This window comes from Oryx dammah, unplaced genomic scaffold (genome assembly GCF_014754425.2).
Source record: "Oryx dammah isolate SB20612 unplaced genomic scaffold, SCBI_Odam_1.1 HiC_scaffold_17, whole genome shotgun sequence".
NCBI classification, from domain to species: domain Eukaryota; kingdom Metazoa; phylum Chordata; class Mammalia; order Artiodactyla; family Bovidae; genus Oryx; species Oryx dammah.
In genome coordinates, this window is record NW_024070201.1 from 73,995,213 (window position 1) to 74,022,258 (window position 27,046).

The 27,046-nt window shown below is 45.4% G+C and overlaps 1 protein-coding gene across 8 annotated transcripts in view; it reads right to left on the bottom strand.

The window, feature by feature from the left end:
- AMBRA1 (autophagy and beclin 1 regulator 1) overlaps nt 1–27,046 on the bottom strand; it is a 164,204-nt gene that overhangs the window by 20,365 nt on the left and 116,793 nt on the right. For all 8 annotated transcript variants that reach the window (XR_005724250.1, XM_040259125.1, XM_040259124.1 and 5 more), the window contains 3 exons: nt 20,839–20,949; nt 10,245–10,433; nt 9,325–9,479 (listed from right to left, as the gene is read on the bottom strand). Coding sequence is in view for 7 of the 8 variants with exons in the window: in XM_040259125.1 (XP_040115059.1) it covers nt 9,325–9,479; nt 10,245–10,433; nt 20,839–20,949 (455 nt within the window). In the remaining variant the exon portion in view is untranslated. The remainder of the gene's footprint in view (nt 1–9,324; nt 9,480–10,244; nt 10,434–20,838; nt 20,950–27,046) is intronic.

A 27,046-nucleotide genomic window follows, 5' to 3' on the forward strand; every position in this document is an offset into this window, starting at 1 on the left:
CGACAAATGCTGAGAGGACCCCCGCCTCCCCAAGGAGGCTGTTCTCATTTCTAACATCTATGAACAGAACTGGAATCAATAAGCCAGAAGGAACACATATTTCAGTCAGTGCAGTCTCAGCGTTGTCAATAGGGGATGAGTCAGGTCGCCAGGATGGTTATAGTTCTGAGGGAGTGGGAGAAGACAAGGATTCTTCTACTTCTGGGGCCCAAGATGGTCTCTTGTACCACTCGCCTCTCCATCCCTCAAACCCTCTTAACTAACAGGAAGTAGGAACAAAAGGAAAAGGTTCCAGGATCAAAACTAAAAGGGTCCTGTTTCTTCTTCAAAGACAGACAGAAAAGAACAAGAGGCAGCCAGTGGAACGCAGTTGGGAACCTTCCTCTTCATCCTTTTAAAATTTAGAGGAAAAATGAATTGCTGCCCTCAACAAAATGCTTTCTTTTCCACTGCGTGTCAATAAAGCTCAGACCATTAGTCCAAGCAGCAAACTGCACTGGCTCAGATCAGCCAAGAACAGAACTCTGCGCTTATCTTGCTTACATTTGGGAATCTCACCATCCTGAAAGCGAGGACCCGGACACAACGGCAGGAGGTCAAGAACTGCCCGCAGGTCGCCCTTGTTTTTAACTAAGACAATGAAGGCGGCTTGAAAGAAGGGGACAACCTGGAAACCGTGCGGAAAGGCTGTGGGAGGAGTCGCCAAGCCAAAGGGGCCCCGGGGCAGAATGAACTGTGAGGAGGAGAGATGGCTTCTGGGTGGCTACGGGAATCAGGGGCGGCTTTAAGCTCTTAGAGAGGGTTCCTAGAAGAGAATTAACTCCCTGGGAAGTGGGAGAAAATCAATGGAAAGCAGATGCTAAGAGACAGCTGACCTTTTCAATGGAAACGGAGGGCTACACATCTTGTCACAGGCTGAGAAATGCACATATCCCAGAGGAGGCTGGGGGAGGGATACTACGGCCTCCTTTTCTCTCTGTTGGGCTGCTGATTTGCTTTAGACGCATGTATTATTGAAGCTTCTTCATTCCTAGGAAAATCTGACTGCTTTTCAGAAACTTTTATTTCTTTGACTGTCTCCAAGCCTTCTTTATATACTACTTTGGAGTTTAGAACTCATAGAATATTGGTTTTGAAGTGGTTATTTAAGAATAAAAATCAGAATACCAAGTCATTTACTCTTTCCTCTTTATTCAGCTGAAGCAAAAACAAATCTCCTAGATCACCCATGTTTAAACCAAAGCTCTCCTAGCAGAAAAGAACAGCAAACAGCTCCTTTTCTTAACTCTTGGGAACCTGTTGCCCTCCTCTGCTCCTGATAACCTGGTGCCTTGAAGTCATTTCCAGCCAATCTCCTGTGATTTGTGGAGACCTACAGACTTTGTCTTATTCACCTGTTCCTCTCAAAGGGATCCCAAGGACAGTCAGAGAACAAGAATTTTCTTTTCCGGTCGGCCTGATGCTTTCCAAAGACCATCTCTCAGCATTAGGACTGAAGCACAGAGAAGACTTCAGCTGAGGGATCCCGTTTTGTGCTGAATCGAATACCAAGGCACGCAGGACTCCCGGAACTTCCCGAAGTTAAAAGCATTACTGCCTCCTATGCCCACACCTCTAAGTTCTTACACTTTTCTTCAGTTTCCTAAATCTCAAAGGAAATGGCCAAATGCGGAGCTGTTCTTAGACGTTCGGCTCAGATAAGGGAGTCTTTCAAATATATTCATCTACTTTGCTGAGTCTGCGACCCGATGGACCACAGCCTGCCAGGCTCCTCTGTCCATGGGACTCTATAGGCGAGAATCCTGGAGTGGGCTGCCAATGCCCTGCTCCAGGGGATCTTCCAACCCAGGGACTGAACCTGCGTCTCCAGCATCTCCTGCATTGCAGGTGGAGTCTTTATCCCGGAGCCACCAGGGAAGCCCTCATCTGTTTCACTTGATCCATACTTTTTTGAAAGAAGAAAGTTCAAGACGGGGGTAACATTAAAATACTTTCGGCTTCTAGAAATGGAAAAGTTGGTTCTCCAACCAATTCTTAAAAAAAACAAAATGGTCCGCCTTTCACTTCTGAAACATCCACTGGGAACCTCTCAGCATGTCTCAGGCTGGGACTAGAGCCCTGAGAGACTTGCTGATGCTGGGCAGAACTGTGGATAGCAGCAAGACAGCCCATTTACATGAGGATTCCATCTGACACGTCCAATCGCCATCTCGTGAGGCACAGGCCAGGTGCACCAATGGTGCCGGTGCACAGGGGTGTGTGTTCACGTAGGCGCAGGGCACACCCGGCACACAAGACTGCAGAGCGATGTCACCTCCCAGAACGAATGCGGAGTGCCTCCTGGGTGCTGGGCACAGTGGAGGCTGGAGATGCTGCAGTGACAAGGCCAATAAGAAGCCAGACGTTGAGCGTGTGTGCACCAGGACAGCAGGGGCCAAATGCATTCTGTTCACTGGACTCCCAGACCTGAGTATCTGGCCCAGGGCAGGGACTCAGTAAGATTTTGAGTGAAAAGAATAAAATGCAGCACAGGCTTTGCTCGACTAAGAAGCCATGGAGGGGAAAAAAGAAAAAAACCTGTCAAAGTCGAAGGAATCTGTCATGGAAAAAATTTGCCTAAACGAATGGCTTTGATTGCAGCTCTAACATTATTTTCAATTTTGTATCTTGCCCCCTCCCTACTCTGACAAATCACATCAGAGACACCCCTGACTTCTCCCATACCCCCTCCCCCTTTCCTACGATGTGCTGAAGAAAGGAACTTTCCGAGGATGGATGCTTTGCAACCACATCTCTGAAGTCAACTTTAAGATAATTGCAGCGGAAGCGGCTTTTAATCAACTGACAAGCAGCTTTAAGAAAATTAATGAGGACAAAAATCTTAGGAAGGAGTAAATCATTTCTGACAACAAAGCTGTCTCTCTTTTATCCCCATCTCTCCTTGAAGAAATAGTACCCTTCCAGGATACAAAAATAAAATCTCTTTATTTTCGGTGTCTGCCACTCCCAAGGCCAGACAAGATTAAGAAGAGGCTCAGTTCTCTGAAGATTTCTGGAGAATACTCTGGATTGAACTAGAGTTATAGGTCACGTTTGAATATCAGACTTTTAGAATCTAATAAGTGCAGATGATTGGATGTGATCACAGGCTAAATTCAGGGCAAGGAGGAAGCCATGGTAAAGAGTATATGTTGAGGACTGGAGCAAAGACAGGCCTACAGATGCCAGTTACATAATGCTGGTCAAGAGCTGATAGCACTGGCTACCCATCCTGACCCAGCGTCTCAGCTCCGATTTAGTTATGACTGATTTGAGCACTCTGGACACCAAGTCTTTTCTGTGGGTCATTTTAATGAACCTATGGTAATAATCATTATCAGTCATCCCTAGGCTGTTCTGTGAAGATGGCTATGAAATGGTGTGAAACAAAGCCAGCTACTGTTTCTTTATGACCAAGGTGACATTAAGATAGCCATTAATGGGTATCATAGCGGCATCTCCCATCCAAGGACAACAGTGGGTTGAATGTTGGGAAAAGGAACTCAAGAACCACTCCTTCAGATGCGGAAGGTTCTAGAGAGAAAGATAAAGCTGCTGCTTCTCACTTTATAAGCCTAAGAATCTCCGTATAGCACGTAGCCCAACAGGCATGGGCCTGAGTGAAGTCAACTGTGGGCAGGTAAGAATCTTAATTAGAACTGGAAAGAAGGCCCCACAGCCTTAGCCCTTAAAGTGCCATCACTCGGATGCCAGCAGGATCCAGAAATGCTGAGGGGAGGAGGTCCTCATCAATTTTTCAACTTCTTGACGGTGTCTGAGAGATCTGGCTAAAGGAGCCACAGAAATAAACCAGGCGAGGTTTCAGGGACAGGAAGAGAGAAAGTGACACCAAGAGAGCAGAGAAGAAAGCTAAGCTGACGGGTCTGCCTAGAAGCCCCGCGCAGCTGGCGGCTGGTCCCCAGTCTTGTTTCGACTGGAGGGCTTGGGAAAACAAGGATGGCTGGGCTCCACCCTCAGAGCTGCAGATTCAGCAGGTCTGGGATGGGGCTCAGAAGCTGCACTTCTCTTAAGTTCCCTGATGATGCGGACTCAATCCTGGGAATACAAAGCGAGACCTACTGCCCAGTTAGATATGAGTAGGTTGCAGGTCTAAAATGCCTGCCTTCCTTTTCTGCTGCCTAGGAACTGTTGAGAATGAGGTGGGTGCATATCTTTCTTTTTTCCCCCTTGGTGACACCTGAGGCATGTGGGGTCTTAGTTCCAAAGCCCCCTGCAGTGGAAGTATGGAGTCTTTACCACTGGACCACCAGGAAAGTCCTGGGGGATGCGTATGTGTGGAGCTGGAGAGGGTACAACAGGAGACAGCCCAGCACAGAAGAACAGAACTCTCAGGGTCAAGAAAGGGTGTGGGGTGGTGGGAGAGCAGAGAGGAAGGCAGTGAGTAGGGGTGAAGCAGGGGTAAGAGAGAGAGAGACAGGGGTGAAGGGAGGGAAGGGCAGGCTCTCTTCCCAACACCCCCTCCAAACTAACCATCTGTCTGGGTAATGGATGCTCAACCCTTGAATACAGATTCACCACATAGCCACAAAGAAAAAGCTTTCAATAAAATTGGCCCTTAAGTTATTGGAGGCTTTGCCTTACAGAGCACAATACTGTTTCAGGGAGAAAGGAGAGCTAAACTGCTCTCTGTCCCAGGGCTTGCTTCTCCCACTCAAGTCACTCGTCCATCACTTCTGCGCCCCCCCCCAAAAAAAAAACGATCGGAGAGATAAAAGCAAACCAGCATTGCTGAGAGTCAAGCGGCCAGTGCCTCTGGGATAAGCGGGGGTTATAGGATGAGAAGCCCCGTCAGTTCTTATTAAACCACTTACATGCCTACAACCCCCACCTGCTGTGGGGAGGGGTGGTCTATGCATCTGGGAGAAGAAGCATAACACCTGTTAATTCCTGGGTGGAAAGCATGAAATGTATTCTTGCTTTCCAGCTCAAACCGCCCTACCACTGCCTCCCACCCCCCCACACCCCCACCACTGACTCTTGCCCCCATTCCTAGGTAAAACAGCACTTGTTACCCATACAAACTGGAAGAACAGTTTGCTATATGACTATTTCTGGTTTCATTAGTAATTTTATATTTTTGTTATTTTATGCTTTCACTTGGTTACAACCAAAGTTATTACACTGTGCAAGTTGCCACAATTTTAGAAAATTAATTGCTGTTTTCAGTTACAATATTGTGCTTTGTTCCAATTAGGAAATGAAAGCAGAGATGGAACTCGGGCAGTTTAGTGTTTTGAGAACTCAGCAAAACTTCAGCTCTGCAATCCCTAAATGTCTAACTTAGAAACAAAACAGAAATTAACAAAAAGCCCTACTGGAACAAGTGTGAGGGAGTCAGGCGGCAAGTGAGGCCCTGAGGCTTGGACAACAGCATACCCAGCCTGGAGGGGCCTCAAATGGACAGAGGGAAGGGAGACACAAAACAGGTGTCCAGCCTTATTTCTCCTGATTTGCCAATGATACTAACATTGGGAAGACTAAGCCCAGCCTTATTAAGCAGAGAAGGCAAAATATCTGAGGACTCTAGATCCTAGAAACAAGGGTAATAATTAAACTCAACCTGGGGAAGAAAAGAATTCGGCACATAGAGACATTCAAGGGAGAACCCTGGGAGAACGCTTACAGCTGAGAAAAGATGGGAGGTGAAGCACGGACAGCCAAAAAGCTAAGAGTCTGATAGGAAACAACACAAATGCCACTGTGCCTGCAACAGAATCAGCAAAGGATCAAAGCGCTGCCCACAAACCCACAGTAAGAAGGGAACCTGAGACTGCCTCTACCTTGCTGGAGAGGCTGAGGGCAGGAACCTACAAGGAAGAACGCAGTCGTTAAGAGCAGCAGTTCTCACATTCAAGTGCATATGAGATCATCTGGAAGCTTGTGTGACAGATACAAATACCCGGTCCCCTCCCCGCCCAGTTCTTACTAGGTCTGAAGTAGAGCCTGTATTTTAACTAGGACCCCGTGCATTCTGGAGAAGGCGATGGCACCCCACTCCAGGACTCTTGCCTAGACAATCCCAGGGATGGAGGAGCCTGGTGGGCTGCAGTCCATGGGGTCGTACAGAGTTGGACACGACTGAGTGACTTCACTTTCACATTTCACTTTCATGCATTGGAGAAGGAAATGGCAGCCCACTCCAGTGTTCTTGCCTGGAGAGTCCCAGGGACGGGGGAGCCTGGTGGGCTGCAGCTGGTGGGGTGACGCGACGCAGCAGCAGCAGCCGTGCATTCTAATTGCAGTTTGAGGAGCTCTGATCCACAGGTCTGAAGAGCTGCTGTTAATAAGTGCACCCAGGCTAAGAGCAATTAGCAATTCACTTTCACAGTGTTCATATGGGACTGGGTCAAGGATCATCTCTTGGGGAGAGCGGGTCCCTCAGTGGGAATTAAAGTCAGTCAATGCTCTTGGGGATGTTCTCCTAGGAACATCTGCTGGCCCAACAATTTTACCTCTCAACGTTAGCACAGTGAATTCCAAGAGCTAACCCCATGGAGAAGGGGGCCTGACAGAGGAGCTCCAGGACAGGCCCAGGACCCACAGCCCCTTCACAGACAGAGCCTGACACGATGGATGGAGACACCCAACCACACTTACCTGTGCAAAGAGGGCAAGGCTCTACTGTCCCATTAAACCCTTGCACCCTGTTCTCAGACAAAAATGGCACTTCTTGCCTTAAACGGTGGTACAGCACAGCTGTCCCCAAAAGCTGGTGTCTTCCCTCCCACTGGGGACTGAATTCAGGGACACGTGCTGAGTGCTTTGGTGCCTTCGGAGGTAAGGGGCAACCAAGACCTGGAAAACCAGAAACCTTGCTGTAGCATGGGAGTTTACAGTCAGACTGGGTGGACACAGGGTGAGCAAAAACCTTGCCAAGAAGCCCGGATCCTGCCTCCCGTGTGAAAGAAACACTTTCCAAATGAGAGCTTTCAAATTACTCAGCTCCTCTCCTAAGCGGTGTGGGCGTCCTCAGTCGTGTTCAACTCTTTTGCGACCCCATGGACTGTAGCCCACCAGGCTCCCCTGTCTACAGAATTTTCCAGGCAAGAATTCTGGAGTGCATTGCCTTTCCTACTCTGGGGAGTTCCTAACCCAGGCACCGAACCCATGTCTCCTGCATCGGTGGGTGGATTCTTGAACACTAAATCACCTGGGAAGCTCCTGCTAAGCAGCAGGTGGAGCCTGTTGAGAATCGAAAGCCTGACAAGCCTGGGAGGCCTGACAAGCAGCTCTTGTTGTCACGCATGCAGCAGCTGGTGGGGTGCCCTGCACCCCTCATCTCCATAGCAGACTTCAACTGCACCCCCTACGCGGCGGGCCCCATCTGTGACAGCATGTTGGCTTCCACCCTGGAGCTGTCTGCCTTCAGCCAGGTGTTTCTGGCTACTTATGAAAGAGAGGAACCTTGCTATGATGGCAGGCTGTGCCCGGAAGTCGGGCAGGAGCCCTGGCTTCTGGAAGAGGCTGGAGATGTCCATCACGGCTCCTGTCTATTAATGATTAGAAACCATTATTACATAGTTAGGCAGGAAGGGTGAGAAGAACAGCAAGGACCAAGACTCTAGGTGGTGAAAAGCAGATGACAGGTACTTTTACCAACCAAATCTGCTTAACATAAGAATACTTAAAGTTCACCTTCCATCCTCATTTCTCTAGGTAAGAAAACAGGCTTGATGAACTTCCTGCGAAGTCCCCTCCCAATCATTCAATGTCAAACATTTCCAGTCACGCGGAATTCAAGAATCAGAACCTTCCTGTCATTATGATGTCAAGAGCAGACAATGCCTCGTTTCTACCCTTGCCAGAGGCATGGTGGCACATGAAGCCACCCTTCACTGGTCCTGCTAGTGACAAGCTGGAAATGATAAGGATGCTTTTCTAAAGATTCTCTTTTATTCCCTCAGCTTCTCCTAAATATCAGGTTCCTTATTAGGTACTTGGACTTCACAAAGACTAAACAGACGGGGTTTTATTCTCAAGGAGCTCCTGGGCCAAGAGAGAATGACATGGAGATACGGAATGGCAGTTTGGTGTGACGAGTGTTAACCCAGACAGGGTGCTCCTTAGTGGGGAGTGATCAGCCCTGTTTAGAAGATTCCACAGCAGGGAAGCAGCCTGCATGCAGTGGGTTTCGGGGAGAAGAGGGCACTCCAGGTAAAGGCACCCAGGCAGGAGAGGCCTTATTTGTTCCAGGGGCTTGGAGAGTGGCTCAGCAGAGTCGGGCTTCTTCCCTGTAGGAAACTGGAGAGAGAAGAGGCTGGAGATACCACACCTGGTCACCTGCTTTCTACTGCTTTGTATATCATGGGTCCTATCTTTAGGATTTTTCTTTAAACCAATGTGTCAGATTCCAGCCTGAATTCCACAAGCATCTACACGTGTGGCACTGAATGAGCGGCCCTGGGGGATAAGCCCCTACGGAGCTTAACACTGAACCTAATTGGGTGGATTAAACAGACATACCACACGGCTAAAGAAAACAGGAAACAACACATAAGCAAGAGCATAAACGGTAAGTGGCACAGCACACCGTGCTGGGGGAACTCACAGGTTCTTAGCTCTAGACGGAGCTTAAACACCATCTAATTAGAGAACTGTTCAAATGCTCAACTCCCCTTGACAAAACCCTGGCCAAATGAGCCCCTGTGGGATGTGGGAATCTCAGTCAGAAGCTAGACTGGTTAACTCCAGGAGGCCACTAACCCCATGATGCCCAGAGGCTCTACACGGAGGATGGCAATACACGGAGGACGGCTTCAGACAAGAGCGGGTCCTAAAAACCACCTTTCCCTGCTGGTGAAACGGACGGGACAGTTAAGGGCACGGCAGCTCCACAGAGTCCGCATCTTCCACTGTGATTTTAGCCCCGGGAGAGGAGCATTTCATAGTATGCTACCTATCTCCTGCTACAGCCTGCCTCCTCAAAAATTAAAGACAAACAAACAAATATTTCATTGGGTTCTTTATGTATCTCCAGACTACAGGTCTCAAGTTGAGGTAAGGAAGTATTCAGTTTGGTCTCTAACCCAAGATCCTTTCAGGCCTCTGGGGCCCCAGCTCATGATTTAGGGTATGAGAAAGACTGCCTTTGAATAGCCCAGAGCGTCCAAAAGTGAGACCGGCTGGTCAGGACTGGGCCGGACTGGAGCCCTTCCTGGCTCCTTACGGGCGTTGACGCCTCTGGCCCTGGCTGGGAGGCCGCACCTCTGGCCTGCAGGGCGCCGCCGGCCGAGGCCTAGGAGAACCGCCACGCAAGGCACTCACCCGCATGGAGGTCTCGCCGCCGTGCGCCTGCTGCAGCCGAAAGACCTGGGCCACCATGTGCTCCGTGGAGGGGTGCAGCAGGATCCTCCGCGAGGCCAAGCCCACCATCACGTATCGGCCCATCGGGGACAGGCTCACCGAGATGGCGTTGGGACCTAGGGCCAGAAGGACAGAGAGACACTCCCTAGAGCTCTTGCTATTACCAGCAAATAATCTTCCTTTAGTCTTTTTTCTTTCTCCCTGGTCTTCATCTTTGTTTGGTCATCCTGGGGTTAATCGCACAGGATGGCAGTGAGGAGCACAATGAGAAGGTGTGTAAAGTACTAAGTCTAGCTCTTGACATATAAAAAGTACTTAGCGAATGCTAACCCGTATTAGCACAGAATCACATTAAAAATTGTTACCGTACTGTAACTGCTATTTTGAAATCCACTTTTTTCACTTCATACATTACAAACATTTTTCACCATTAAATATTCCTCTGTAACAGCGTTTTAAAGGCCAAATGGTATTCTGTCTTGTCAATGCACCATCATTTATTTAAGCAACTCTTCAGAATTTGACATTTTTCTCTGTGACAAATACCGCTGTGAACACCCTTGTACATAAATCTACACAATGCCAGACTGGCTTGCAGCGTGAGTGTGCCCACTTCCCCGAGCCATGACCGAGAACAGAGCTCCTCCCCTCCCTTCGCCCCGCACAACGGGAACATGCCGGTGATGCCACGGTGGTGGGGAGGACTCTTATTCTGCGATTCTCCTGCAACGCTACCAGCTAGGACAGAGCAAGTTCCTCTGACGTTTGCCTGGGAAGCAGGGGGGTAGCGTGTGGCCATCATGCCCACCTAAGCGGTGCCTCATCAGGAAATGCCCAGGCCAAGGTACTACTGTCACGAAGCTGGGCTTCCCATGCCTTACCAAATCGCTTGGTGTAGAGCATTTCGCCCAGGTTATGGGGGGCCAGGGAGTACACTGCCAGGATGCCTTCGTCAGGGAAGCCCCTCTGACTGCTAGGGATGAATGCTGCCAGGAGCTGGCCATCTGCAGAAATGTCACAGCTGGCATCATTGTAGATCTTGCAGTTCTGTACCAGCACATTCACGGAGGCTGCATCAGACAAAGAAGAGAGGGTGAGGAAGTCTGGAGTTAATGGTGTGAAAAATGCTGGGTCAAGACATTTGGGGGCGTCTCCCTAAGGGCCTGAATCCGAACCCTCTCCAGAAATACTAAAGGCTGCCTTATCCAACTAAAATGTCACGGAACAAGCAACACAAGACACCGAAAGATACGTCTCTTCTACCCCTGTAACAGGAAACCAGAGTCAACACAACCACAACCACCTGCTGAGTCCTAGCTCACACTTAAGAGACATCATCTTAGAGATGAGATAAGCAGAAAATTATTAAAAATTGTTCCTGGAGAGCCACTCAACAGCTGTTATTGTCCAAAAGATCAAAACTGAGATGAATGAAAATGTAAACCCGCTGATTCCAAGAAAAAGGTGATACAGGTAAACCTTGCTTGGGTGAAAGTGCTACTCTCCACCTCTACGTGACCTTGGAGAAGGGAATCATCTCACAAATTTGTGTCTTATTTTCTCCTTTAAGAAAACTGGAGCATTTAGAGACTTCAGTCTTCTGGACAGCTCCTTGCTGATACTAATCCCTAATTCCACAAGAGAACATAAAGGCTGGAGGGCTGGAACTGTGTTCACTTTGCTTGTCCCTCCAGCCACGCCAGACGCTGATGGCCACGGGCAGCTCTGGTCTGCACCTAACACCTACTGGGAATTATGCATGGTCAGCTGGGGGCAGCAAGAGGGACTGGGTGAGGCGGGGTGGAGGACTGCCTGTCGGTGGGGAGAATCCATTCCATGCGACAGAACTAAGGCGACGTTGGCCAGCTCTGCGACTGGGCCTGCACAGCTGTTTCAGTTTCCATTTGAACTCCTCTCTGAGGCCCACTGTGCACATCTCTGCCCACAGGAAGTGGCCCACCCTCGATGTGAGCCTGGAACCAGTGCCCCCAGGACGGGCATGAGCGGAACAGCACAACACACCAAAGGGAATGGACGCACAGCACGTCCAAGCGCCTCTGAGCTCTGTCTCCTTTAGATCCGCCTTATGTGCACGTGAAAAGAGGCTGATTTACTCCTTCTCTCTCTCTTGTAAAAATTCTTGGCTGCACCATGAGGATGTGGGATCTTGGTTCCCTGACCAGGGATCGAACCTGTGCTCTTTGCAATGGAAATGCGAAGTCTTAAACCATGGGATCCCCCTCTTTCTCTTATTGGAAGATTACTTAAACAGCCACTGTCAGAGGCATTATAGTTCAAACAAACCAACAGGCAAGCTCAAGAGCCCTCACCAGATTCTAGGGGATCTACTCGACGGAGCCAAGCCGTCTGACCTGGAATGTCAAGGGTGACTTTCCTCAGGAAATTACCCTACAGAAAACAAAACAACTGCTTTCCAGGGGTGGGTGGAGGGGGTGTTGAGGTTGATCAGGAACTCGGGAGTGATTTCTAAAGCTCTGTATTCATCTCCCTTTCTCTGTGTGTTGTTAATGAAGCCACAGAAATAACAGAATAGATCAAAAAAGACATCGGAACACTCTGATCGGCTACTGTGCCAATTCTTGGGGGCTGACACCGAAAGCACCATTATACGCAACGCTGAGAAGGGAGCATGAGGACGGCTCTGTTTGCTAACTAATAAAATGATGACACCCAAATACTCAGTGCTACCACCATTAGGGCTCTGTGCCGCTCAACTTCCAACCCACCATCTGCTCGAGCCTGTATGGCGAGATGGATCTAGTTAGGACTGAGACCGTCTGCTCCTTACTCAGGGTCCCAAGCCTGTTGCCAGAAAGAGGACAACCTCCTCCCTTCCCTGAATAGACACATGATTACAGTTGGGGATACAGAGTCAGAGGAACTGGGGGAGCTTTAAGAGGGAGTCCATCTTGGTTTTCTAACCTTGATGTTGGCACAGTTCTCAGAAAGGTAAAAAGAAACTGACCATCCAAGGTGGAGAGAAAAAGTAATCACAAATATTAAGTAGGGCGTGAAAATAAACACAGGAGGAAATGGACTCTGTGGGCTTTAAGACAGCTTTGCACCGGTTCCATCTTATCTACATTTAATGTCTCAAAAATGCATGTGAGTATGTTATGAAAGTAGGCTTTTCTATCTTGCTGTTACAGAGCTCTAGTTCATATGTGTTAACCTGCAGTCTAAACATACAGAAGCCTGCAATGACCCTCAAAACTCACCACCAACATTAGAAAAGCACTGCTAGACTGCTGTAGTTCAGTCACTAAGTCGTGCCCCACTCTTTGGACCCCGCTGACCGCAGTGTGCCGGGCTGCCCTGTCCTTCACTATCTCCTGCAGTTTGCTCAAACTCATGTCCGTTGAGTCAGCAATGCTATCCAACTTCCAGATTAATTTCTAAGGTGGGCTGGGGGTGGGGAGGAAATTACAGGTAAGGTTTTCCTTCTTCTGAGAAGTTTGACTCTAACTGCCCCCAAAACTGGGCATGTAGACAAAAAGCATTTTGTGAGCCCCCAAATCCAAGCCACTGCGTCTGTGTTTGTACTGTATTAGGATGAATCCAATTCAATGGCCAGCTCCCAAATTTTGCCCCCTCCCCTCAACTCCACCCAATTTCACAACTGCTCCCAGTTCCTACAGTGAGCTCAGAGAGAGATGCAAATAACACGTGAAAAGAGAATGCTGGAATTAAAGTTGAGTTTCTCCAGCAGCAGGCTCAATCTGGTGTGTAGCTAGGGATCCAGGGTTTTACTTCTCTCCTAATGACGGGGACGTGGCAGGCAAAGAGTGATTTGGTAGCTTCAGCAAGCACTGGGTGGTGTGTTTACAGTTTCATTAATATTTTAGAGCTCCAACTAGCAATTTACATTTGCTGCTTGTTGTCTATTAATTTCCCACATGGAAATGGAAATGTTCAGTTACAATGGTGAGTGGTCACTGCTTCAATTCGTTCGTGCAGCTTCTTCTCAGAAGGTTGAAATTTTGATGAGTTAATTTACACAGGGAGAGATTTCCTGGCTCTCTTGTTTGTTTTCTCAGGCCATAGGAAAGTAATGCACTAATGACAAGGACAGCTCATCCTTTTTGGACTCGAAAATAACGTAAGCAGGTGGAGAAAAAGGTGAAGGGAAATAACAGCCTAGGACAGTGGCAACCTGCAGGCCACCAGAAACCTTTGTTCTGCTCCCTGCCCTGCTTACTACAGTGGTTCTCAGGTGTTAGCAGGCATCAGCACCACCTGGATCGATTGCTGGGGTGAGGCCTGAGACTCTGTATTTCGAGTGAGTTCCCAGGAGTCTCTGATGCTGCTGATCTAGGAACACACTTGGAAACTGCTGCCTCACCAAACACCCCTTGATCCCTGGGCTGGAGTCCCAGCAAACAGCCCTGCACAGAAAGGCAAGACACACATGGGGAATGATGATAGAGCAGTTAGCTGGGCAGCTGAGGATGGAAATGAGGGCTAGAAAAGCAAGGATTTTTCAAATCAGAACCGCTTCAGAGCTTCAGTGGGGCAGCTCCAGGGGGAGCGAGAACGATGCAGGAGACAGCAGGAAGCCATGTTCCAGACTTTGCAGCGTAATCGCCTCCTAATTATAAACGATTTCCAAGTGAAAATGCCCTAGCAGGGAATGGGAGGGGTAAGAAATACTGATGCCTGGAGGAACAGATGGCTCTGCCTTCCTATCAGCTCCATAAATTATAAACAAACACCTTGAACAGAGATCGATTTGCAGCCTGTTGCTGGCTGGCCAGATGAGGCCACAGGAGCGATTAGTGGCTGCAGTGCTTTTGCAAGTGCATTAGATCCTGATCTGGAAAACCCAAGGGGTTTAAATCAGCAGGAAAATTTCCTTTTGGCTATCTCTGAGCCCTCAGATTTCAGAATAAGGCCCCCTGCACAGAGCTCCAGATGACACTGGGTAAGCATGCCCAGCAGTGGCAATCATAACACCCTCTGCGAGTGTGTGTGCCCCGCACCTCTCAGCCTCTGGGTTTCTTAAGGCCCACTGGGGCACCCTGGTGACCAATGCTACTCACCAGGAAGAGCTTACTCTTTAAACATATAGTAAACCTAACCAGCTTTTTTTCCCCCCATGACAGCAGTTTCAAAATTATCTATGTTATATGAGGCCTTACTCACAAACTTCTTAACTCCTTACAGATAGAAATCCATTAATCCTGCATCTCAACTAAGAGAAACAGGTGGTGAGACTCTTTAGCCTAATTCTAGAAAAGGGCTGAATTCAATGCAGATTAAGTCAGATGACACAGCACACAGAGGCTGCTGATCACACATGAGTAAAACTGAGGACCAGTGGCTCCCAGGCTTGTGCTGGGCCCAAGCCAAATGCTACCCTCCTCTGGGAAGCAGGCAAGCTTCAGAAACAAATGCTACTGCAAAACAGATCCTCAACTTAACTCTGCCGACAGCTGAGTCTATCAAAACTGTAATGAGATGTTATTCAGGCCAACCAAGGAAAGCAGAGTTAATGACAGGAACCTCAGATGAAAGTGACTGGCAGTCTAGAGAGTAAGACCATGGCAAGGAACGTCGGCCACTAACAAACACATGAGCCCTAAACGCCCAGAATGCCAAGTTTTTTTCCTAAATAACTCTTGAGTAAAATAGGGCACTTATAAGAAGCAGAATTCTAACACCACACAGGACTTAAATGAGGGGGAAAGGTGAGCCAAGTTAAATAAGTCAATCTGGTTGTACCATAATGCTCTCTGATCAGCTCAGGTTTTACAACAGCCATGATCAAAGGAAGCAGGAAGGACCACAGCAGAATGACAGGAAGCTGCAGTCAGAACAAGTGGAGGCTTGGACAAAGGATGTTAAGCACAACCAAAAGGACTGTGCTAGCAGCACGTCCAGGGCCTGTGTTCTTCAGAATATTTGGTTTTTCTTTCAAAGAAAACTGTCTCCAACTGGGGAGAAAACAACATGTCTCAGAATGTCGGATCAGAAGCCCAACTACAGATGCGCCGAAAGGTTAAGACAGAACTGTCTTCTTCACATGAACGTCACTCTCCAGAGGCACCTCTTGGAGTCCCGAAGACAGGGCAGGGTGACTTTAGAATGATGGCCACACTCTCAAAGAGTCATGGCATAATTCCCAAGAGAAAGACATGATAAAAAGAGCTAACATTTATTGACCACTTACTACAGTAAGTGCCAGATGTTGTTCAGAGTGCTTGACGTGTACTAATTTAATTCTTGTAACAGTCATGTGAAGTTGGCCCTATGATAACTCTCATTTTATAGACAAGGAAACCAAGATGTGGAGAGATTCATTAACCAAGGTCACACTGCGAGAAGGCGGCTGAGCAGACCTGAGCCTGGACAGTGTGGCTCAAGAGCTCATCTGCTTAACCAGCATAGGGCAGCTGACAGAATGTTACTAAAGAACGATCTCTCCCTATGTTTGTGGGGAAAAAAAAAAGGAAAGAAGAAAGCATCCGGCTCAGACTTTAAAATTATAATACTATTTAAATTGTTCTAGACAAAGAAAAACTCTATTCAAGGGAGGTAAGGATGGGTTCAATATTATAGAATCTATTAACATAATGACCACATTATTAGGCCAAAGAAGAGAAAAAAACATATAGTTAATATCATAGATGCTGTTAAGACACGACTGAATTTAATATCTAGTCTCTCTTTTTTTTGGCCATGCCACACAGATTATAGGATCTTAGTTCCCCAACCAGGGACTGAACCTAGGCTTCAGGCGGTGAAAACATTAAGTCCTAACCACTGGATCACCAGGCAATTCCTGGTATCTATTCTTGATAACAATTAACAATAAAGTAAGTATAGACAGGGGCATCTGCCTGTAATGCAGGAGTTGTAGGAGATGAAGGTTCGATCCCTGGGTTGGGAAGACCCCCTAGAGGGCATGGCAACCCACTCCAGTATTCCTGCCTGGAGAATTCTATGGACAGAGGGCCCTGGTGGACTACAGCCCACTGGTTGCAAAAAGTTGGACATGACTAAAGTGACTTAGCACGCACACATGCACAAGAACAGATGACTTCCTTAAAACGATAAACTAGTTCTGTTGACCCAAAAGTTAACAATATGCATACTGGGAAAAAGCTAGACATTTTCCTACTGAAATAAGGGATGCTATGAGGATGCCTGCTGTTATCTAACACTGTTCTGATTGTAGCAGCAATGCACTTAGACAGGAAGAGAAACCACAGCTGGACAACCTGAAATGGAGAAGGTGAAATCAATACCATTTACTGATAACATTCCCAGAGACTGAGCTGAATCACAACTATAATTAGTAAATAAATGCAGCAAAATAGCAGAAATTTTAAAAAAGCTTTTAACAATAAACTTTGAAAATATATAAAATTACATGAAGAAAACTTTAAGAACATGAGAGAGACTTGGACATAAAATCATGCCATGTTCTTACATAAGAAAATAACACAAAAATACTGAATCTCCTTAAGTTATTTCATATATTCAATGGAACCACATTAATTACACTGACAAGATTTTTTTCAGGGCAGTGAAGGGAAGAAGCAAGGTAGTTTTAAAGTCCCTATAAATGACCAAAATGTTCAAGCAGGCAGGAAATTTTGGATTACAAAATTACAAGAGGAGACCAGTCCTACCAGATATTAAAAGACAGAGCCTCAAACTTAAACCAATGTGATACTGTTACATGAATAATCAGACAGATTCCTGGGGCAGAAAAGACAGGAGAAATACATCTATATATTCACAGGATACTAATAGGATGAAAGTGACATCCCAAATCAATGGGGACGAATGAATCATTTTATAAACTGGTTGGGACAAATGAGTAGCCACATGGGGGAAAAGCTGGGCCATACTCTGCTTATTTAGGGCTGGGTTAAACTTCTGATGAATCAAAGATTTAAAGGAAACAATTAAAATATAAAAGTGCTATCTGATCTCCTGGATGCTGCCACAAAATCTAGGAACCATAAAAGGAAAGTTGGATAATTCTGACTACTTAAAATAAGCCCTGTGACAAAAACAACCTTCAGCAGAGACAAAAGACAAGTGACAACCAGGAAACTCCTCCTAGGAGTTAATTTTCTGATTTTATAAAGAGCTCCTGTTGAACTGATAAGGAAAAGACCAGCAGCACACACACGCACACACACGCACACACACACACACACACACACGAGAATATAAATTGGTATGCTCTCTCCACAGAGGGTGATTTAGCAGTGCCTGCCAAAATCATGGATCAACATATTCCTCCTCCCTACAATTCCACTTCTACGGATTTATCCTATGATATTCTTGCACACGTGCAAACGACAAACTGTGGCACAGTCTGCAGAGTGAAAGACTGAAAACAGCTTAAAAGTCCCTCAGCGGAACACTGGTTAAAAAAAGCAATCTAGTGGGACTTCCCTGGTGGTCCAGTGGTTAAGAATCTGCCCAACAATGCAGGAGACATGGTCTGACTCCTGATCGGGGAAGATCCCACATGTCCTGGAGAGACTAAGCCCCTGAGCTGCAACTACTGAGTTTCTTCTCTAGAGCCTGGGGAGCCACACCTACCGAGCCCATGTGCCCAGAGCCTGTGCTCCACAGCAAGAGAAGCCACCGCAATGAGGAGCCCACACTCCGCAACAGAGAGGAGCCCCCACTCTCTGCAACTGGAGAGAAGCGCACACAGCAACAAATACCCAGGGCAACAACAACAAGTAACCCAGAGGCTGCATTTGGGCAGTGGGATGCTAGGCAGTCCATAAAAAAGAATGAATAAGCTCTATACTGATATGGAAAGATCATCACGATATGAAGAAAGCAAAGCACAGAAAGAAAGTACATACACTGTGCTGTGCTGTTGCTCTTCAGTCACTAGGTGCTGTCCAACTCTCTGGGACCCCATGGACTGCAGCACACAGGCTCTCCCGTCCTTCACTGTCTCCCAGAGTCTGCTCACATTCATGTCCAGGGAGTCGGTGATGCTATCTGAACATTTCATCCTCTGCCAACCCCTTCTCCTTTTGCCTTCACTCTTTCCCAGCATCAGGGTCTTTTCCAATGAGTCAGCTCTTTGCATCAGGTGGCCGAAGTATTGGAGCTTCACCATCAGTCCTTTCAATGAATATTCAAGGTTGATTTCCTTTAGGATTGACTAGTTTGATCTCCTTGCAGTCCAAGGGACTCTCAAGAGTCTTCACCAGCACCACAATTCGAAAGCGTCAATTCTTCGGCCCTCAGCTTTCTTTATGGTCCAACTCTGACATCAGTACCTGACTACTGGAAAAACCATACCTTTTTGTTTTTTTAAATGGAAGTATTGCTCTATTATTTATCTGGAATCAGTCCTACTTAGAGATATATAATTATTTTGGCAAAAACCATACCTTTGACTACACACGGACCTTTGTCAGCAAACTGATGTCTCTGCTTTTTAATACGCTGTCTAGGTTTGTCACAGTTTTCCTTCCAAAGGGTATAATACGCTACCACCTAGCTTAAATAGAGGTGGAAAAACATACATTTCCATGTACTTGTACATATATATATAATATATTTGAAAAAATAAACAGGAAACTACTAACTGTGCCTATGGGGTGGAGAGGTGTGTAGCTGGGAGCAGGGTTGCGAAACTTTTCACTGTATATCCTTTTATATTTTAAAAATCTTTGGTAAATGTATTTCAGATTGTAATTTTAAAAAATCAAATAGGATAAAGAACAAAGTATCTGGGGAAAACTATGGCAAATAAGATATGAGCCAGAAATAGGTAAACAAGCAAACAGTATTCATCAAGGTAAAAGGTAGACTGCATTTGATTTCTAGTGGAGTTAAAGAATAGATTATCGACCATATGGCTTAAAAGCACTTGGGAAGAAAACGATTGCTACTGAGGTTTCACTAACATCAGGACATGAAAAACTGACCTCATTTTTGTGGTCTCATGAGGATACCAAGACTGGCATACTGGGAAACACCACAGACAGAGGCTATCTTGACTATTTCAAAGTATCTGACAAGCTCTCACAATACCCTATAGACAGGGTATGGGTTTCACGAGTGAAGAACCAAGCTCAGGTGCAAATTCATGAACCAAAATCAACATAAAGGAAGTCCACAGGAACATAGCACCAGGTTTGGTGCAAAGTCCTGATGTACCACTTTTGCTAGCAATCCAAAGACAGACAGAGAAAGCACATTTTTCAGATTAGAAGATGATGTAAACAAGGCTGGGAAAAAAGGACTGAATCAAAGTTTGAAAAGACACTGAGAGGAAGGGAACTAAGAAGTACAATTATTAGAACTTATTAAGTCCACTATTAAGATAAAACTTAACAGAGACAGATATAATCCTTTGGTTTTTAAAGTATTCAAACTGCACAAGTAAGTAGAGTTCTGGTATTAACAATTATCAAGGAATTATAAGTGACTGCAAACCCAACAGTGGCTTCAGAAAAGGTTGCTGAAACACCAGGCTGAACTAACACTGTCCAGACCATCACTGTACTCTGTTTTGGACAGCTCTCATCTGGAGTGTTCCACTTTGTTGTGGCCGCCTCAAACGTAAAAAGGGAAATGAGCAGAACTGTCAAGGATTTGGAAACCAGATCTTAAAAGTAACCTCGGGAATTCTGGCCTAAAAAGAACGATTTAAAGGGAAGTGGCAGTTTACTTTCAAACAGCTGGAGGACTGTCAGTCAGAAGAGACATCAGCAGACTTACTCTGTGGAGGTTCAGAGGCAGACCCAGGATCAACGGGAGGAAGAGACAGCGAGGGATATGGTGGCTGGGTATAAGAAAAAACATCCAAAAAGGAGCTGAGCAGTGACAGGCTAGAGTTAACTCTTCAGACAGTGACCTATCACTGCAAGCATTCAAGCAGAGGCTGAACCTCCACTTCTCAGGAATGTGTGAGAGTGCATCATGAGAGAAACGAAATGAGATGTCTAAGATGCTGTGATTCCAACTGAACAACTGAGACGTGAGACTGTGGAGTCCTTTAGAAGCTGGGAAAATGGACTGTCAGACAGACACTCTGCAAATCACACATCAATCAGGCCACTCCCTTTGTTCCAGTCAGGTCCAGATTAATATGAGTTTATCATCACTGTAGTCTTTCCTCAAGGGTCTGGCTCTCAGCTCCTATACTCCCATCACTTTCTCTTTCTCTCAGTTCCATCCAACCTCTAGGCTTGAGACAATGAATGCTAATCGGTAAAGTCCTAGGGCAGAAATATTCATTTTGCTGTCCACTTTAGTACTGTTCACTGCTCAGGGTGGGTGCTCAATAGACATTTGCTGAATTGCTTAGTGAGATCTGGAGGAGAGCTGCAGAAATGGCATGGAGCCGTCAGCTACTCAATGAAGTGATGAAAAATCCAGTGCTATTGCGGGTCTCAGAGATCTGGCTCACCAGTAACAGACAGACCTTCCACCGGGATCCCCAGTTCTATGTTGGCTTACCATTACTGATTTCTGGGAGGTCAAACTTAGTGAAGTCCCACCACTGGAGCCGGTAGGTAGTATTGGCAATGTTACTGGCCACGGCAGACTGTCCATCACCAATCACTGCCCCTGGTCGGGGAGAAGACAAAGAGAGCACGTTATAGATCTATCTACATATTTCCACTGCAAACAGGAGGCAAAACTGGGGTCAGTAGGAGAGGGAGAAAAGGCAGATGCTGAAGGCTGAAGACAGCTGACAAGTCCTATCTGTCAAGTCTCTATCTTAAAGAGAAACCAGACATGTTTCTCAAGAACAATTCTGCTTGTAAATATAATCCCATATTATGTTATGTTATATTAATCAGCCCCCCTTTCCACTATTACTTAACACTGACTGAGTGCCACCAGTGTGGCAACATACTGTCTGGTAGGCTTAAAGAGACAGTCTGAAAAGACAGATGAGCTTCCATAAAAACGCTGGGAAAGAAACATGAAGAGTGAGAGGAGACCGTTAACACAGAAAGGCCCCGCAGAAAAGCATTCAGTCCCTGGAAGTCTCTGTGGTGAGCAGTGCTCTTTGGGAGAAAGCATCTCCTTTGTATATATATGACCTTCCTCCCAGGAAAACATCTCAAAAGGAGAGGCTTCCTCCAGGGAGCAGGCAGCCAGCATTCAGCTGATTGGATAGACAGAGACAGTAAAGAACAAATGAGGTAATATTTGTTCATTTTTTCTGGACCCCTGGCATGTAACACAACAGAAATTTATGAGCCTAGCTTTTCCACATCAGAATATTTTTATTAAGGCAATATTTTATAACCCTCCTGCCCTGCCCCACCCCTACTCCAGGAGAACTTCCTTGAATACAGATTCACTTGTAAAATCTCACGGTTTAACTTTCCCTGAGATATACGCTTCTGTATGACATTTTTTTCCTTGGTAACCAATTAAATAAAAAATGGATTTTTTTTAAAAAACAGGGTGACACTTTAATTTGCAGTTGTATTTCATTTTACATGAACATGTCATCTCTTCCTCCTCCTCCTTCTGAGGTGCGTTTCATACACAACCACCCTTCTGATCAGAAACAGCCAAACCCTCTCGGGAGAATAGAACATTTCGTATATACTATATACAACCTAAACGGTGTTTCCTGCTGCAAATTAACACTGATTTTGAGAAACTGAACTTGTTAGAGCTGATTGGCCTTGGAACAATGGACAACTCTACACCCAGATTCTCCCATATTCTTCCACCTTCCTCCTATGCATGTCACTGCAAGAGGTTTTTTTTTTTTTTCCCCTTCTCCTTTTAGAGAGCTTCATTTATTGCTCTGCTCCTCCTGGTATTTCCCTATTCTTTCTTCAGATGGTCAAGACTGTTCGGAGAGAAGACGATCTCCATACAAGTCATGAAATATGAGAACAGTACTCTGCTCACTCTCCCCCAGGAATTGCAGGCAACTGCACGAGAACTCTTTCGAACATTAGTGAATTGGTAGACTCCTTGTCCCTGTTTCAATTTGTTAAGAAAGGCACACACACACAATTCATTTCCAAGATGATGATACTTCTATCGATGGATTAACATATCCTCAACATGGGCAGTCCTGCCCCTGTAGGGGTGAAAACTAGTTCGGGGTGGGGGGAAAATCTTGAGAGAGTACAATCCCCAGGTTCCCATCAAAGTACTGCAGTATCTGAGCAGATATGCAGCATATCTGTGATATTAAAATTTCATGGGAGGGACTGATTAGGGGAAAAGTGTCTGAAAAGGCTTCTTCGGAGGGTAATGATAAAATAAAGGTTGAGAAATACTGTTCTAGACAAACTAATACCATCAAAATAATACATTCCTTAAAATCTTGCAGATTCAAAGACATAGTCCAAAATGGTCATGATTTCTCCGAAGGCCTAAGCAAGACAGCATTTGAGTGGTCTGTCAATGAGCCCACTGACCTCAAACCCCTACTGAGGGCCCTGGGGCATATCACTTCAATGAGACAAACACATGCCTTTGCTTTTAACCTTTATAGAAAATTCTGTAATGATGGTATCTGACTTGGGAAATTCTGCTGAACCTCTGGGTCCCGAGGAGGGTAAGCTACCTATAGGACTTTCTTAATAGGAACTTTGTTGATTTCTCCAGGCTTCCCTGACAATGAAAATGATTCCTAAAATTCCAAGGTCCACTTCCCAGGAAAGAATTACTTACTTTCACTTGGACTCAAGCTCAATTCCACTGAGTTTATGAATTGTTCCTCTGGTTTGGTTGATATCAACCTCTGACCACTAGTCTCTCTCAAATTACTTTAGTTCCTTAAAATTTCCTTCAACTTTTAGCAGACAAGTGCATAACCCAAAATGGAAGAAGCCAAGTTGATTTTCTTGGTATATGATGAAAGAAATGCTAGTTGCTAAGAGAACAGGGAAAAAAAAAGTCTGAAGAAACAAACCCCATATTGTAGGAGCTTAAAATCTGGGGTAGAGGACGAGAGCTACAAACAGGAAAACAGTTACAGAAAATACCAGATGCTTTAAGAGCTCTGCAACTGGAAAGCAAATGACTGAGACTCCAACCCACAGCTCCAGAAGTACCCCACATGTCCATGCCTCAAGAGACATTTTCTGGAGAATAGCTGGGCAATAAGATCATCAAGCATGGTCGGACTGTGTGGAAGAGACTGGAGGAGTATTCTCTGCCAGTGGTGCCAGAGTGCTGAGGTGGAATGGAGCCTGGCACCTGGGAGAGTTGATTTTCAGGGCCGTGTAAACACAGATTAGGGAACTAAAGATGCCAGCAACAGATTAGAGTATCGTCACCAGGTTCTCTTCCATAAGAACTGCAGACCAACTGAGCCTGTCTCTTGGAAACATCAGGAAGAAAAAGTATCACCTTATTAAAAAAACAGCAAAAAAACCCCTCAACCATTTAACAGGCCTCCTGACGCTAAGCTGAAGGTACAGGAAAGGTGCCAGAGTGAGTTAATGGATGGAGTTATGACAAAGTATTTACAGAGGAGGCACTTAGCCTTGGTAATCAAACCCTGATGGCACAGTGAGGGTGAGGGCGAGGGCTCGAGGTGTTCTCAGTCACAGCAGAGCGGAATGAGCTGGGACTCAGGGTTTCTCAACCTCCGCAACTGGTATTTTGGGTAGGGTAAGCCTTCCTTTAGGGGATGGGTGGGTCTTGTGTGTGCCGGGATGCTCAGCAGTGGCCCTGGCTGCCTCCTGCTGGATTGCCAGGAGCACACCACCCCTTCACACCCAGCTGTGACCACCAACAACATTCCCTGGGGATCAGAATCATTCCTGGTTGGGAAACTCCAAGTTAGATAAAACACAGCCTGTATTTAAACTTCAAGATCAGTGTTCTTAGAAAGCAGTACTACTGGGAAGCTCACTCACTGCTAAAGGCACCAGAACCATCAGCGACACCGATTTTGGAGAGAAACTAACGAAAGGCACATCGTTACACAAATATTCCTTTGGCAAACTTCCAGTCTCCCGTTTTGGCTGTGGATTAGAATCTGTCTTGAACTGGGATCTTATGAGTTACCTGTTTTTAACATGGTTTCTGAGAATATGGGCTTCAGAATCAGATGGATCTGATTTTGACACTTACTGCTAGTACCTATATTTGTATGCCTCTGTAAATTAATCTCTCTGAATCTCAGTTGCCTTATCTGTAAAAAGGAAATAAAAATCCTTTCAATTTACAGCGCTATTTGGAAAACTCGCTGAAAAAATACTTGTAAAGTGATGGCAAACAAAAGTGTCTAATCAATGTTATTGTTGCTGGGTGGCTAAGTTGGGTCTGACATTTTCGCAACCCCACGGACTGTAGCCTGCCAGGTTCCTCTGTCCATGGGATTTCAAAGGCAAGAATGCTAGAGTGGGTTGCCATCTCCTTCTCCAGGGAATCTTTCCAACCCAGGGATGGAACCTACATCTCCTGCATCGGCCAGGCAAATTCTTTACCACTGAGCCACCAGGGAAACCCATCTAATAAATGACTTCCATTAAAATTATTTTAGTTATTTACACCAATCTCTATATGCTCTTCCTCTGTAGGTATAGCTCTGTAAGCAACAGCTCAGAGGCAGAGGTTCTTGTGTAGGAGATGGGTCCAAATAGCGTGCCAGGGCCAAGAAAGGGAAGCGCTTCATTTCAGAATTAAGAGCAAATGTGTAGGACCTAGATTCCTTAGGAACATTCTCCTTGAAAGACAGCTCAGGCAAAGACAGTCCACAGACTGGTCCACAAAACACACTGTAACAAATTTAAAAGAACTGAAATCATTCAAAACATGCTGTCAGAAAACAAGGAAATTAAACTAGAAATCAGTAATGGAAAGACAACTGGTAAATTCCAAAATACTTGGAGATTAAGCAACACACTTTAAATAACACATGGCTCAGAGAAGGCATCTCAAGAGAAATTTTAAAATATTTTGAACTAAATGAAAATGAAAATACAGCTTATTAAAACTTGTGGAATGTAGCAAAAGCAGTGCTTAGATGGAATATTACTGCTTTGAATGCATACCCTAGAAAATAAGATCTAAAATCAATAATTTAAACATCTACTTTATGAAATAAGAAAAAGAGCTAATTAAATCCAAAGTAAGCAGAAGAAAAGAAATAATCAAAATTAGAGTGGGAATCAGTGAGACTGAAAACAGGAAATCAATAGAAGGGAAAAAAAAAAAAATCAATGAAACCAAAAGCTGGTTCTTTGAAAAGATCAATAAAATCAACAAACCTTTAGCCAGGCTAACAAAAAAGAAAAAAACAGAAGACACAAATTATTAATATCAGAAACGAAAGAGAGGCTATCACTACTGATTCCATGGATACTAGAAGGGCAGTAAAGAACTTTACAAGTAACTCAATGTCCACAAGTTTGATAACCTAGGTGAAATGGACCAGTTCCCTGAGAGACAGTCTACCAAAATTTACACAAGAAGAAACAGATAACCTGAATAGACCTGTATATAATACACTGAATCAATCATTAGAAGGTTCTTAAAACAGAAAGTGCCAAGCTCATGTGGGTTCACTGGTAAATTCTATCAGACACTGAAGGAAGAAATTACACCAAATCTCTATAACCTCTTTCAGAAAACAGAAGTGGGACTGCTTCTGAGGCCAGTATTACCCCAATACCAAAACCAAAGACAATGAAGAAAGAAAAGCTACAGTCTAATATCTTTTATGAATACAGAAGTAAAAATTCTCAACAAAATATTGGCAAGTAAAATACAATAATGTATATAAACGAGTTATACAAAAGGGAATTTATCCCAGGTATGCAAGGCTGGTTAAACATTTCAAAATCAGTTAATATAATCCATCACATCAACCTGATAAAGAGGAAAAATTGTATGATCATATTAATAGATGCAGAAAAGGCATCCAACAAAATCCAACACCTATTTTTGATAAAAACTGTCATCAAACCAGGAAGAATGGGGTATTTCTCGATTTGATAAACAATGTCTACAAAAAAACTTGTAGCTACATTTAAAGGTAAGGAAAGACAGCTTGACCCTTGAAAAATATGAGTTTGAACTATAAGAGTCCAACATACACAGGGATTTTTTTCAACAAATATGTACTATGGTACTACATGATTTGCAGGTGGTTGAATCCAAGGGTATGGAAGAGCAGGTATGGAGAACTGACTAGAAAGTTATACATGGATTTTCAACTGTGTGGGGGTCAGAGTCCTTATCCTTCACACTGTTCCAGAGTCAAGTGTATATGCTTCCTCCCTAAGACTGGGAACAAGCACCTTTCATCCCTCCCCTTCAGCACGATACTGGAAGCCTACTGAATGCAACAAGACAAGAAAAGCACAGAGAGGACGAAATAAAACTTTCTTTGTTCACAGGTGACATAACTGTTTATGTTGTGGTGGTCACTGTTCAGTCCCCAGTTAAGTCTGACTCTTTGCAACCCCATGGACTGCAGCATGCCAGGCCTCCCTGTCCCTCACCATCTCCTGGAGTTTGCCCAAATTCATGTTCGTTGCATCAGTGATGCCGTCCAGCCATCTCATCCTCTGATGTCCTCTTTTTCTTCCGCCCTCAATCTTTCCGAGCATCAGGGACTTTTCCAATGAGTCATCTGTTTGCATCAGATGACCAAAATACTGGAGCTTCAGCTTCAGCTTCAGCATCAGTCCTTCCAGTGAATATTCAGGGTTGATCTCCCCTAAGATTG